This window comes from Stenella coeruleoalba (genome assembly GCF_951394435.1).
Source record: "Stenella coeruleoalba genome assembly, chromosome: 4".
Lineage (NCBI taxonomy): Eukaryota > Metazoa > Chordata > Mammalia > Artiodactyla > Delphinidae > Stenella > Stenella coeruleoalba.
The window spans coordinates 3315100-3328001 of NC_137149.1; the positions used below are offsets into that span (position 1 = coordinate 3315100).

Below are 12902 nucleotides of genomic sequence, written 5' to 3' on the forward strand. Positions count from 1 at the left end.
CCCGGGCCCCCCACCCCTAGTGGCCTGCCTCTGCTCTAGCCAGGACTAAGCACCTGAATTTGTTTGTTTTTTTATTTTTTTATACAACAGGTTCTTATTAGTTATCCATTTTATACATATTAGTGTATATATGTCAATCCCAATCTCCCAATTCATCACACCGTCATCTCCCCCCCACCCGCCATTCCCCCCCTTGGTGTCCATACCTTTGTTCTCTACATCTGTGTCTCCATTTCTGCCCTGCAAACCGGTTCATCTGTACCATTTTTCTAGGTTCCACATATATGCGTTAATATACGATATTTGTTCTTCTTTCTGACTTATTTCACTCTGTATGACAGTCTCTAGATCCACCCACGTCTCTACCAATGACCCAATTTCGTTTCTTTCTATGGCTGAGTAATATTCCATTGTATATATGTACCACATCTTTATCCATTCATCTGTCGATGGGCATTTAGGTTGCTTCCATGACCTGGCTATTGTAAATAGTGCTGCAGTGACCATTGGGGTGCATGTGTCTTTTTGAATTATGGTTTTCTCAGGGTATATGCCCAGTAGTGGGATTGCTGGGTCATATGATAATTCTATTTTTAGTTTTGTAAGGAACCTCCATACTGTTCTCCATAGTGGCTGTATCAATTTACATTCCCACCAACAGTAAGCACCTGAATTTAATGCTCTCAGCCATGGTGGATCCTTCACTCAGCCACTTCATGGATGAGGCCCTGATGCCCACAGAGGGGAAGGGACTCGCTCAGGGCTGCACTGCTGAGAGCAGAGCTGGGTAGAGAACAGGGCACCTGCTCCTCCTAGTCTCCTTCCGTCATCACATCCACTTGTGTTCTGGGCAAAAGGCTCCAGGGGACAGGCATTGGAGCTGGAAAGCTGCAGGACAGCCACCCAGCCAGGCCTTCTGGGTTTCTAGGGTACGTGGGGATTTGTCCGACCGGCCTTGCCCATGGCTGGCTCTGCAGGACTTCGGGTCTCCCCCGGAGCCGCTGTCCTCTGGCCTCTCTGCTCCTGGCCCCTCTGCTCGGCCCCTCCTGGCCGAGCCCTAGACCTAGAGTTGGGAGCGCAAGCCTCGCCGGGGCGGGTGGGCGAGTCCTGCCGCCCGCGCCCCCCGCCTCAGTCTCCCTCTGCGGACTGGGGAAGGAGGGAAGTTGACCCTTTGCAGATGCACGACTCAACAAGAGCTGCACCAAGCTTGCTTCTCACTCGGCCGCCCGCCTCGCCACTCGCGGGATCCTGAGAGCCGTCGCCAGCCAGGCCGCCAGCCAGCCCCGGTGGACAACTCCGCAGAGACCCACGAGTGACTGCGGGAGGCCGCAGCGGCGTCGCCCGCCTGCGCATGCGCGGGCCGCGCAGCCTGCCGGGACTGTAGTCCGTCCCTGCGGGGGTCGGGGCGTGAAGGTGGAGCGGCGGGGGCGCGACGCCTACACTTCCCAGGGTGCGCCCCGCCCGCAAAGCGGCGGGGGGCGGGCGAAGGGCGGGGCCGCGGGCGGGGCGGGGTCTGCGGGGCGGGGCGGGGAGGGGCGGACGCGCCGCGGGGCTGCGGCGGCGCTGCGGGCAGGCGGGCGCAGACAGGCGGACAGGCGGGCAGGCGGCCGGGCGGCCCTTCGCGCCGGTAGGCGCGGCACCTGCGGGCAGAAGCATCGGCTGCGCAGAGCCCAGACGACCCGACTCCGAGCTGCCGCTGAGATGAGCGCAGGTGAGTGTGGGGACCGAGGGACCCGCGCGTCCCCGAGCTGGGTCGCGGCGCCGCGAGGGCTGGGGTGGCTGCACCTGCAGACTGGGGGTCTGCTCCAGCCAACTTCTGCTTCAGGGTCTTGCAGTCCCGAGGGTCCAGCGCGCAGCCCCCTGTCCCTGCGCCCCAGGCGGTGAGCTTGGCAGCGCGCACTGGGGACCCTTTCCCCGCGCGGCGCCGGGGTGACTGCGCTGGGCTGTCTGGAAGGCGCCACTGCTTTGCTTCTCCCTGGCGTCCGGGGTCGCCACAGGCTGCAGGAGGCGGCCAGGGTCCAGCGAGGGAGCACGGGACCAATGTAGACCCTGCCACGGAGAGGTGTGGTGACATGGGGCCTTTGCGTCAGGGGCCGCCGCCCTTGTGAGGCTCCAGCAGCGCCTGGGTGGGGGGCCGTCAGGCCGACGCCCGACGCCCTGGGCTGGCCCGGGTCAAACTTGGGGTCGCGGAGCGCGCAGGTGTGTGCGACCCGCCCGGACGTGCGCGCGTCCTCTCTGCGGCCCCTCACCCCTGCGTATCCCCACAGCTGGCGCTGGCGACGCACTCGCTGGGTCTGACAGCCTCTGTGTGGCGCTGAAAAATCCCACGTCGCCACAAGCCAGCCGCGCCTAGTGCGCTTGGGGAAACTGAGGCCTAGAGCCGGGGGCCTTGGCTCCTGGAGAGAGTCTGGAGTGACCAGAGCCCCTTTTCGAGAGCCTTCTGGGGCTCGCCACTGGGCTGAGGGCTTCTCCCTACGTTCCCTGGCAGGGAGGGGCCGTCACCCCATTTTTCAGGGTGCGACCAAGACTCACCAGACTTGAGTCACTTGCTCAGCTCACGCAGCTGGGCCAGGTTTCGGACTCCTGTGCTCTCCCCTGAGCCTGTCTGGCCGCAGACTGCAGTATGGCCTCTGGCCATGGTGCAGAAAACAGTGGGGACAGCTGTTTTTCCGGGGGGGCTGGGGAGGACTGGGGAGGGAGTGTGCCTTTAGTGAGCACTTACTGTGTGCTCTCTGCTTGGGGGGTGTGCTTCCAGGGACCAACCCCTCCCAGGGGGAAACAGTTCCCTCCCCCTCCTAGGTGAGGAAGGAGGGACCACATGGGCGGTGGGAATTGGGAAAGCGGCGGGGAGCAAGTGGCAGGCCCTAGGAGGCAGAATTCTCTAGAAGAGGATTTCTGAAATGGCCAACCTGTTCTCTGGAGGTGGCTGGGGAGCGGGGCACCCCAAGACTTCACAGAACCTCCATTTATCTGCATTTATCTAATGGCAGGTGGGGGTAATGGCAGGGTGCACACAGGGGAATTTTAGGCTTTCCATGACCATAATTGATACCTCTGGTCTCTCCTGTAATCAGGGGAGCCCCGGAAGAAGCACTGCCCTTTCCCCCTCCTCATGTGTGGTTGTCCTGGGAGAAGGCGTACGTGGGCACCAGGGCCCTGGGGGATCATGGGCGGAAAGAACAAGGAGGCTGGGGTTTGAATCACAGCGCCCACCTGCTAGTCGCGGACAGATCGTGGCCCCTTCTGGAGCTTGGCTTCCTGATGTGTAAAAGCAATATTGCTGCTTCCCTGGAGGGGATAAGGTAGGAGTGGGAAGCCCCCCATGCAGTAGGTCCTCCCTCGGTAGCTTGTAAGGGTCAGTAGACCTCAGCCTTGCTGAGTTAACCGAGCCCTTCGGAACTGGCAGTGGGCATGCTCTCCCCTCGACCTGTCGCTCACAGCCCAGCTGATGATTTGCAAGGCAGTAGTTTTCACCCACAGCCGTGGTGGGGGAGAGCAGATGGTGGTCCCTTGTGCAGGGCTCTCGGGCTCTAACGTCTGGCCACTGTGCACATCTGGCAGGTCAGGGGCTTCCATCATCAACAAGGTCAGGTCCCCTGACGGCCCTCCCCAGGGAAGGCTGGCATCACCCCCAGAGCTTGGCGCCAGCCAGTAGGTGTGGCTGGGATCACGTGGTCCAGTCTCTGGCTGCCCAGGCGAGCCGATGGTCAGACTCTGAGGCAACCTGTACAAGCACCCCGGGTGGGAGGCTCCCCTTTCCTTTATGCCATCGGGGCCGCAGGCGTATCTTCCTTTAGTCCGATAACCCAGGGCGCCTTTGAGGTGGCTCTGGGGTTGGCATCAAGGGCTCATGCAGTTGCCTCCATGTGTTGTTGCACAGTCATTTCGAGTGGCCAGGGAAATTGTTCAAGTGGCAGCATGGTGAGGTAGAAGGAGCTGGCGTTCTGCATCAGATAAGTTCACTAGCTGTGCTTGATTCACTGTTACCCCCGCCTCGGTTTCCCCACTGTGTGCAGGGAACGCCTTTGGCTCTGTGTACAATGCTGGCCCACACTTGGCGGGACCCAGGAGATGATGGTGAGTCTCGTGGTGGCTTCCTAACATCACAGCCCAGGTGGTCATGGCAGGGCAAGGCGGGGCAGAGGAAAGAACCTGAGCTGGGAGGGGCTCCGGCGCCAGCTCTGCCCCCGTCGGGTCCGTGCTCTCCTGGAGCCTGCATGTCCTCCCCGGGGCAGCTGCAGGCCTGGTGGGTAGGATTTCCCCAGGTGGTCAGAGGTTCGTGGGGGACTGTGTTAGTCTTCCAGGACCGCCATAACAAAGTAACCACAGACCGTGCAGCTTAAACAGCAGAAATTTATCTTCTCACACTTCTGGAGGCTGGAAGTCTGACATCAAGGTGTGGGCAGGATTGGTTTCTTCTGAGGCCTCGCTCCTGGCCGTGTAGACGGCCGCCTCCTCCCTGTGTCCTCACATGATCTTCCCTCTGTGTGTATCTGTGTCCTTATTTCTTTTTTATAAGGACACCAGTCATCTTGGATTATGGATTTGGTGGGGGGGATGCAGGCCCCAAACAGGAGTGCAGGGCCAGGTGGAGAGCTGGGTGGCCGGCGCAGCCCTCTTCTGTACCTGTGGCTGCAGTGTTAGGGTCACGGAGCTGGAAGGGGCCTGGGGGATGCTCCAGTCCAAAGCCACCTACCCACACAGAGGGGAAACCGAGGGCTGGGGAAGGAAAGGCAGCCCTCCGGGGGCCGGAGGGTGTGTGGCAGACAGCCTGAGACCCGGTCCCCTGCTCTGGCTGGCTCAGCCCCGGCATTTGGAGCAGAGAGACACATTTCTAATCCAAGTGTGGGCTCTGCTGTCACCACAGACGTTCACCACGGCGTTCCTGACAGCAGCAGAAAGTTAGAAACCAGCTACGTGTGGGGGGGAGCGATGGGATACTAGCCATGCGATTGTTCAGCCACTCGACAGAGGTTTACGAAACGCCTGCTACGTGCCCAGCACTGCTCCGGGCCCGGGGCTCAGCCGTGGATGAGAACAAACGGCATCTGTATCCTCCTGAAACCTGTCCTCTGGGGGTGGCGGGAACATTCTAGTTAACTGTATGACAGGGGTTTCTCATGCTAGGAGAACGTGCTTAAGAAGAGCTTAATTTAGACAGCAGCTGAGGACAAGATTGTATATCTTATATGACTGCAACTTTACAAGACAGTGGAGGAGAGCAGACTAAGGGAAGTAGGTCAAGCCGTGCACGGCGTCCTCCTGGTGGAGGTGGCAAACGAGCCGCTGCTCCCCCCTCTGCGTCTCTATACTGCCCGTCACTTTCCCCAGTTTTCTTCACTGTGTGCGCCTGTCTTTTGCAATGAGAAATCAACTGAGACGAGAGGGTGTTGCTTCCAGGTCTAAGGCGGCCGCGTGCTGCTTCCGGAGTCTGTGACTTGGTGAGAGGTCGGACGGTTCCATCCGCGGGGGCCACTGTCCTTAGCTCGGGTGGGGGTCTCCCAGATGGCAGGTAACGACACGGGTGCCCGTTTTCCGTGTGTGACTCCATCTGAATTAGGTGTGGCCAAAGAGAAATCATCCTGACCCAGAAATTCATCCGAAATGGCATCTGCAAAGGGTGGCCGTTGCCCAGGAACCAACGGGACGCTCTTTCACTCAGCCTGGGCATTCTGGTCTCCGAACTGTGTGTCCCTCACGTCCAGGGTCACTTCCTAACCCGCCACCCGAGACCCTTCGATTCTTTATGGTTTCCGTCCATGAGGTAGTTTGGGGGTAGATGGCATATTCTCTAGACCCAAAGCCCTGACTTTGGTGAACTCTTGGACCGTCCAGTCTTACTGTCCCAGAAAAGGGAGTGGGACCCTCCCTCTGGAGAAGTCGCCTGTCAGACCCCCGGACCGTCCAGAGCATCGTCTGCATTGTGGGAGAGCTGTGAGCTGGTGAGAGGGAAGCAGCAAGTCTGGTGGTGAAGGGAGCGGGCGGGGAGGTGTCTGGCCTCTGGACGGGCCTCTCCTGCCGCCGGGCCTCAAGGCCAGGCCAGCTGCCGGGACGCTGAGCTGCTCGCCGGATGCCTGACCCCAGAGCCCCGGCTCCGCACAGACACGGGCGCTTCCTTGGCCTCAGATCCCAGCTCTGCCACCTGCCAGCACAGGATCGTCGAACCTCTCTGAGCTTCTGTTGCCGCCTCTTCCGGGGTCTCCGTGGTGCCCAAGGGTGCTGAGTGCGTGGCACGCGGAGGAGCTTGGAAATCAGTTAAAATAGTCGCAGCAGGAAAACTCGGGTGGTGTTCGGACGGCAGCGTGCATTTCTTGAAGGTGATCGCGTGGTCTCGCGAGCTGCCGTGGGGACCGGTCAGATGTGCGCCCAGCCCGCCGGCCGCCCGAGCAGCGGGCCTCGGGCCGCTAGGACGCGAGGCACAGCAACCTGAGTGCTGCGTCTTTGTTTACTCGCGGATGTTTCCATTGCCAAGGTCTCTAGGGTGTCGGGCAGCACCCTACTTCAGTGTCACGCAGCCTCGGCTTGTGGGGTGCTCCCTTGGGGCCCATGCCGGGACCAGATGCTCCTGGGACCTTTCTCAGGGCCGCTGGAGTGTCCCCACCTACAGATGGGGAAACAGATGCCTGGGCGGGCCCGTCAGGTGCCTGGCTTCACTTCATGACGTTTGCAAATGCCAGAGCTGCATTTGAACGCTTTTCTGCCCCTGCATGTATTAGCTGGTTACAATGGTAACTTTGTAACGTGTGGCCGAGGATGGGTAAGGTTTGACCCACTGGGGGCATCACGATGACGCTTTCCAGTGTGAGTGGTGGTTACAACCCATCTCCTCCCCTGAGCCGAGAAGCGTGTTCCCATTTACAGGCGCGGCGCCTGCCCGCATAGCCAGGAAGGCAGAGCCAGCCCCAGCCCTGCTCTGTCTGCCCCCAAGCGTGTGCTCTTGGCCTCCAGGGGGGCTCCTGTCTGGGGTCATGGCGATCCACCCGGGGATGGACAGCTCGGACCGTGAGACAGTTTCACCGCGTCAAGTCCCCATGCCCCCCTGTAACCTTGACCCCTGGCCCCAGTTCTTCCCTCTGCTGGGCCCTTGTGGCCTTCCGGAGCTGGAAGGCAGTATTCATGGCCGTCCCAGGCCCCTCCAGCCCCAGCTCAGCCCTCCAGCGTCAACCAGCCCCGTCAGTGCCTGAGCTCCTTGGACCCTCAGCTCCACCTGCCGGACCTCTGTGTGACCTCGGGTGAGCCAGCTTCCCTCTCTGGGCCTCAGGGTACCTGTCTGTAAAAACAGGGACTGCTGCCATCCTCAGGGGTGGGACTGGCTTCCTTCTGACAACCCTGTTCCCCCACTGCCCCAGAGAGATCGTCTGGCTTTGAGGCTCGGCCACCGTTTCAGGGAAACACGCCACGTGAGCCCAGAGGTCTCCGAGCACCCCTCTGTGCCACGTAGGCCCCATCTGACAATATCGCGGCAGGAAGCACTTTGCCCTTTACGCGAGGGTCCCAGTGTACGGGGGTTTCTCCGCAGCCTGTCTGGGAAGCGGCATCTGTGGATGTCTGACGGATATCCAAGCCAGGAGAACATCTGAGTGCGTGTCCGCAGGAAGGCCTGGGGTGGGTGGAAGGTGTGCTTTGAGTTCTGTGATGCTCACTTTGCCTTAGACTCAGCCAACAGCGAGCCCTGCGGGTGCCTCCTGCCCTCGGGGAGGCTGCCGGGCTGGGGGGGGAGCCAGGCCCACGTTAAACGGGTCCTGGTGCAAAATGACGGACTGGGGGGTTCACGCACCGTGTTGCCTTGGCTGAAGTTTCCTAAGCAGCCAGGCAGGTGGTCTCGATACCCAGGTGGCTTTGGGGTCAGAACACCTGGGCTCCGGTATGGTCCAGCCTCCGTCTGGTCGGGGCCACCTCTGTTCCCAGTCACCAGGTTGCGTAACTCACTGCTCTTTGCCTTGGTTTCCCCGCCTGTCAGGTGGAGATAATAGCGCCCGCTTTACAGGACTGTTCATGGGCTGTGGTGTCAAGGGCCTGGGGTGGTTTTTATCATAGCTGGACACACTGTCCAGGGCTCGGGGCAAAGCCCGCAGGGTCCACCGTGGCATCAGCTGACATCGTCAGCTGGCTCACAGCTCTTCCTCCATTGCTGGTTCTCCTCCCTCCCCCGCCTAGCCCGCCGGTCCTGTTCACACCCCCTGACCCGTCCCCGAGGGCCGGGAGAAGCCCAGTCCCCGGACAGCTGCCCGCTCCCAGGTTCTTAGCGGTGTCTGGGTTGCCTCGGAGCCTCACCACCCGCACGGCGACTCCGCCTGGCCCCCTGCACGTAGCGGGCACGCTGGCTGTCCTGGGGCTTGAGTTTCCTCACGTGCAGAACAAGGGGTTGGAGAGGCGAGCCAGCAACCCGATTCCAGCCAGCACGCCAAGAAGCCACCGCCCAGTGTCACTGCAGGGCGCGCGCGTGGGGCTGTCCCTGCTGGGCGTCTGTCCTCGGGGCTGGGCTGGGCTGAGCTGTGTGGATCCCACCCCACCCCGTGTCCGCACAGGCTGCCTTGTGACAGGTGCTGCGTGAACACCCGGAGCTTGGGTCCCGCTTCGCGCTCAGCCTTCTCGTCTGTTTGCCCTCATCCCGGGTCGAGGGCCCACAGTCAGGCCTCTCTCCGACCTTCTGCTCTGACCTTCTGCTTCTGCTCGGACGTCCGTGGCCCCAGGATCTTGCTGGAAAATGACATTTCCAAGGGCCCGGTTGGCGCTGCAGTTGGGCATGAAGTTCCAAGAAGGAAGGATTGCGGGGACCACCCCGCGGACCCCGTATCAGTTTGGCAGCCCTGCAGCTGTCTCCATTCATGTTCCGAGAGGCGGGGATGTGAGTGCAGGTGAACCAGGGGACACTGGGGCCTTTGTCCTCCTGGGCAGAGGGCTGGTCCTGGAATTGCGCACCCCCCCCCCCCCCCCCCAGCCACCGCACTATACAACTGTCCACCGCCACCCAGGGGAGCCTAGAGGCGGGATGGAGGCGGGCAGCACTGTGCAGCCGCAGCGCCCACAGCGGCCCCCACGGGCCCCAGTACGGTCCAACCTCCGTCTGGTCGGAGCCACCTCTGTTCCCAGCCACCAGCCGCCTCTTGAGGGCTCACAGCTGTTCTGGAAAAGCTCGCTCACTCGGTTTGTTGAACGCCTGCTGTGCGCAGAGCACTGTCCTGAAATTCCTCCTCCGTCTCCACACCTCCCCCGGAACCCAAGACGCCCAGGACCCTTTCCTCCACTCCTTTAGGGCCCTCCCTCATCAGGACCGTGGGCAGCAGGCGGAGCCAGGGGCTCCTGCCGAGGACTTGTGCCTGGTCCTGCCTGCTGTGTGACCTGGGGCTAGACACTGCCCCTCTCTGAGTTGCCTCATCTCAGACTGAACAACGGCCCCCCAAGATGTCCCTGTCCTCATGCCCGGACCCGGTGGGTGTGTCCCCTACATGGCAGAAGGGACCTCGAGGATGTGACTAAGTTAGAGAGCTCGCAGTGGGGCTCAGGTGATGCGGTGGGGTCCATGCCATCGAGGAGGAGGGGGCAGGAGGGTCAGAGAAGAGGGGCTGTGGTGGCGGAAGCAGAGGTCAGAGAGGAGAGAAGATGCGGCCCTGCTGGCTTTGCAGATGTGGGAAGGCGCCCCGAGCCGAGGAAGGCGGGCGGCCCCGTTTTGCCAACTGCACATTGTTCCGGAGCTGCGTGATGGGCTGTGGTGTCACACGCAGCCGGGCCTCTTCCTACTCAGGCTGCCTCTGCCTCCAAGGGCTTTAATGAGCACCTGGGGGGGCCAAGGAGGAGACAGTAGCACGGAGAACTGGCCGCCCCAGGCTGCGGCCTTACACCCGGGGCGGGGGATCCCCGCCGGGCTCAGGACGCGCCGGGCGCACGCGCGTGGCTGCACCCCTGCTGAGTGGGGCGTGGGGAACCCTCGTAACTATTCTGAGTGTCACTCCTGGTAGTTTGCAGTTTACTGGTAAGGAAACCGAGGCTGGACAGCAGGGGTGTGTCCGGTAACCTGGCAGCCGGGATTCTAGCCTGGCCAGTTGCCTGGTCCAAAACCCGCATGGCCTCTTGCTGAAACAACCCCCCCGGCCTCCGGTCGGCTTCCCGCTCCTGTTCCCCGAGTGAACACCTGACCCGTGAGCTCTGAATCGTCCACACCTGCCGGTTCTGCGGCCACACTCTCTGCCAGCTCAGGTGGCCCAGTCTCCCCCCCGGACGGGGCGCAGTCTGATACCCCCGGCGTGCGGGGACCCAGGCGGGGTGAGGCTGTGCGAGACCCGTGCGCTCGCGCAGGAGTGCGACCCAGGTAGGCAGGGAGGTGGCGAAGGGTCAGCAGACCGTCCAGTGTGGCTGGAGTGAGCCAGCCGCACGGGAGGGGCCGTCCGGATGGGTGAGCGGGTGTGCGCCCAACGGCGGGCCCGGGGCCTCGACACGGCCAACGCCTGCGGCCCTGAGCATCCCTGCTGCTGCTGTGATCGCGCCGCGTTGACTCGAGGCCCCGGGGGCCTCTGTGACACACTTCTCGCGGGCCTTCCTGCTGCTCTTGCTGTCCTTCGGCTCTGAGACCGGCCTCGTCTGCCAGGCGCTTGGAGGGTAATTGTGGAGTGCAGGGTTTCAAGCATCGGTTCCCTTGAGCACGCCTCCGACGTGCCGCGGAAATCAGGAAACGTGATATGTGTGCAGAAGCCCAGCGTCCAGCCAGGTGCCTCCCTGGCTGCCTGGGACGGCGTGGGACGGGCGTGGGGTGCAGAGCAGGGCTGTGTGCTGAGGATGAAGGGTGGCCCTGCCAGGGCCGCCTCTGGAATCCTTGGGCAGGTCTCCCCGCCCTCCCGACCCCACCAGACCTCAGTGTTGCTTTCGCTGCTCTTCCCTTCCAGCCCTCTCCTCCCGCCGACTCATTCTGTCCCCTCTGGCCAGGCTGGGCCCCTCTGCAGCCCTGCGAGGCCCGGGGCTGCCACATGAGAGCTTTATTCTGCCCCTGCCGCGGCTGACCCTTCCTTTCCTCCATTGGCACCCATCTCCCGACCTGACACCCCAAATTCCTTCTCTGAGAGCAGCTCACTGGGGCACAACGGAGCAGCCGGCCAGCAGCCTTTGAAGGAGCTACAGGGAATTAAAATAGCTGGCGGCAGCACACACGCCGAGCCCCGCAGTGAGCCCCTTGGGGAGGCGCTCTGCAGCGCACGGCGAGGTTTTCTGACAGCCCATGCTGTTGGTGAGGGAATGGGGCTGGCGAAGGAGGGGTCAGCCTCCGTCACTGGGGCGTCCCGTAGGAGGGGGGCTGCTGGAATGGAGCACCGTAAACCTCGGGGCTTAAAACAACAGCAGCTATCCTCTCACAGTTCTGGAGGCCCGAGGTCCAAAATCCATGTCACTGGGCTGAAGTCAAGGTGTCGGCAGGGCTGCGCTTCCTCCAGAGCTTCTGGGAAGAATCCGCCCCCCGTCTCTCCCAGCTGCCAGCGCTCCTTGGCTTGCGGCCACATCGCCCCGACCTCGATGCAAGCATCTTCAGGTCTCTCCCCTCCCATCCGTGTGTGTGGTCAGATCCCTTCCTGCCTCTCTGAGGATGCTTGTGACTGCATTTAGGGCCCACCCAGATAATTCAGGAGAATCTCCCATCTCAAGGTCCTTAACTGTATCACATCTGCAAAGACCAACCGCATGATTTTTAACCACGTAAGGTCACGTCCACAGGTCCTAGGGCTTAGGACGTGGGTATATCGGCGGGGGGGCATTATTCAGCATCCCCAGGCAGCTTCTCAAACGTTCTGTCTCTGGGACTGAAACCCTTTCTCCTTCCTGTGTGGGTCTCTAGAATAGCTGAAGGTTAGAGGAAAGACCCGTCGTTAGTTAAAAATTGTTACTGTTGGGCCTTCCCTGGTGGCGCAGTGATTGAGAGTCCGCCTGCCGATGCAGGGGACACGGGTTCGTGCCCCGGTCTGGGAGGATCCCACATGCCGCGGAGTGGCTGGGCCCGTGAGCCATGGCCGCTGAGCCTGCGCGTCTGGAGCCTGTGCTCCGCAATGGGAGAGGCCACAGCAGTGAGAGGCCCACGTATCGCAAAAAAAAAAAAAAAAAATTGTTACTGTTAAGTGAGCTAATTGTACACATCCCCCGATCCCCTGAGCTGGATGCCGTCGGGGACGGCTAACCGTCAGTGTGCATAGTCTCTGAGAGGTGGTTAGGCGAGACGCACTGAGGCTTAAATATGTTCGTGCCCTTTGGTAGAAGAAGGCGGCTGATGTGATTGGTGCATAAAAAGTCGTTCGCTGAAGGGGTCATGTACTCTGCAGGGTGAATGTCCAGCCACAGATGCTGGGCCAGCTCATCATCGTCCGTCCATCCGTAGCAGCTGTTCTCCAGCTTTGAGGGCGTAGGACCCCTTCACTCAAATTTATTGGGGACCCCAAAGAGTTTTTGGTTGAATGCATGGTATTTATTGATATTTGCTGTATTAGACCTTAAAATGGAGAATTTTTAATTCATTGAATAAGAGTAATAGCCCTTTGTATGTTAACGTAGGAGTGTTTTCAGGGATCAGAGTGGCATTGCTTTACGGTTTTGCAAATCTCATTAACATTTGGCTTAAGAGACGTCTGCCGGAGCTCCTGTCCGGCCTGTTTTCTATCAGTTGTGATGTCACATGTCACGGGGCTTCCGGAAAACTCCACTGTACACTCAGGAGGGAGTGGGAGCGATGGAAGACAATAACATCTCAATCTTTTTTATTTTTGCCTCTGCGCCTCGAGGCTTGCGGAATCTTAGCTCCCTGACCAGGGATTGAACCTGGGCCCTGGCAGTGAAAGTGCGGAGTCCTAACCACTGGGCCTCCAGGGAATTCCCCATCTCAGTGTTATTATGAACATGGCTTTGACCCCGCAGGTGCCCTGCTAGGGTAC

The 12902-nt window shown here is 61.0% G+C and overlaps 1 protein-coding gene across 4 annotated transcripts in view; it reads left to right on the plus strand.

The window, feature by feature from the left end:
- The first annotated feature begins 1568 nt into the window (after positions 1–1568).
- Positions 1569–12902, plus strand: part of ABLIM2 (actin binding LIM protein family member 2) — a 151932-nt gene continuing 140598 nt past the window's right edge. For all 4 annotated transcript variants that reach the window (XM_079920549.1, XM_079920548.1, XM_079920547.1 and 1 more), the window contains exon 1: positions 1569–1711. In XM_079920549.1, the coding sequence (XP_079776675.1) occupies positions 1702–1711 (10 nt within the window). In that variant the 5' untranslated portion in view covers positions 1569–1701. The remainder of the gene's footprint in view (positions 1712–12902) is intronic.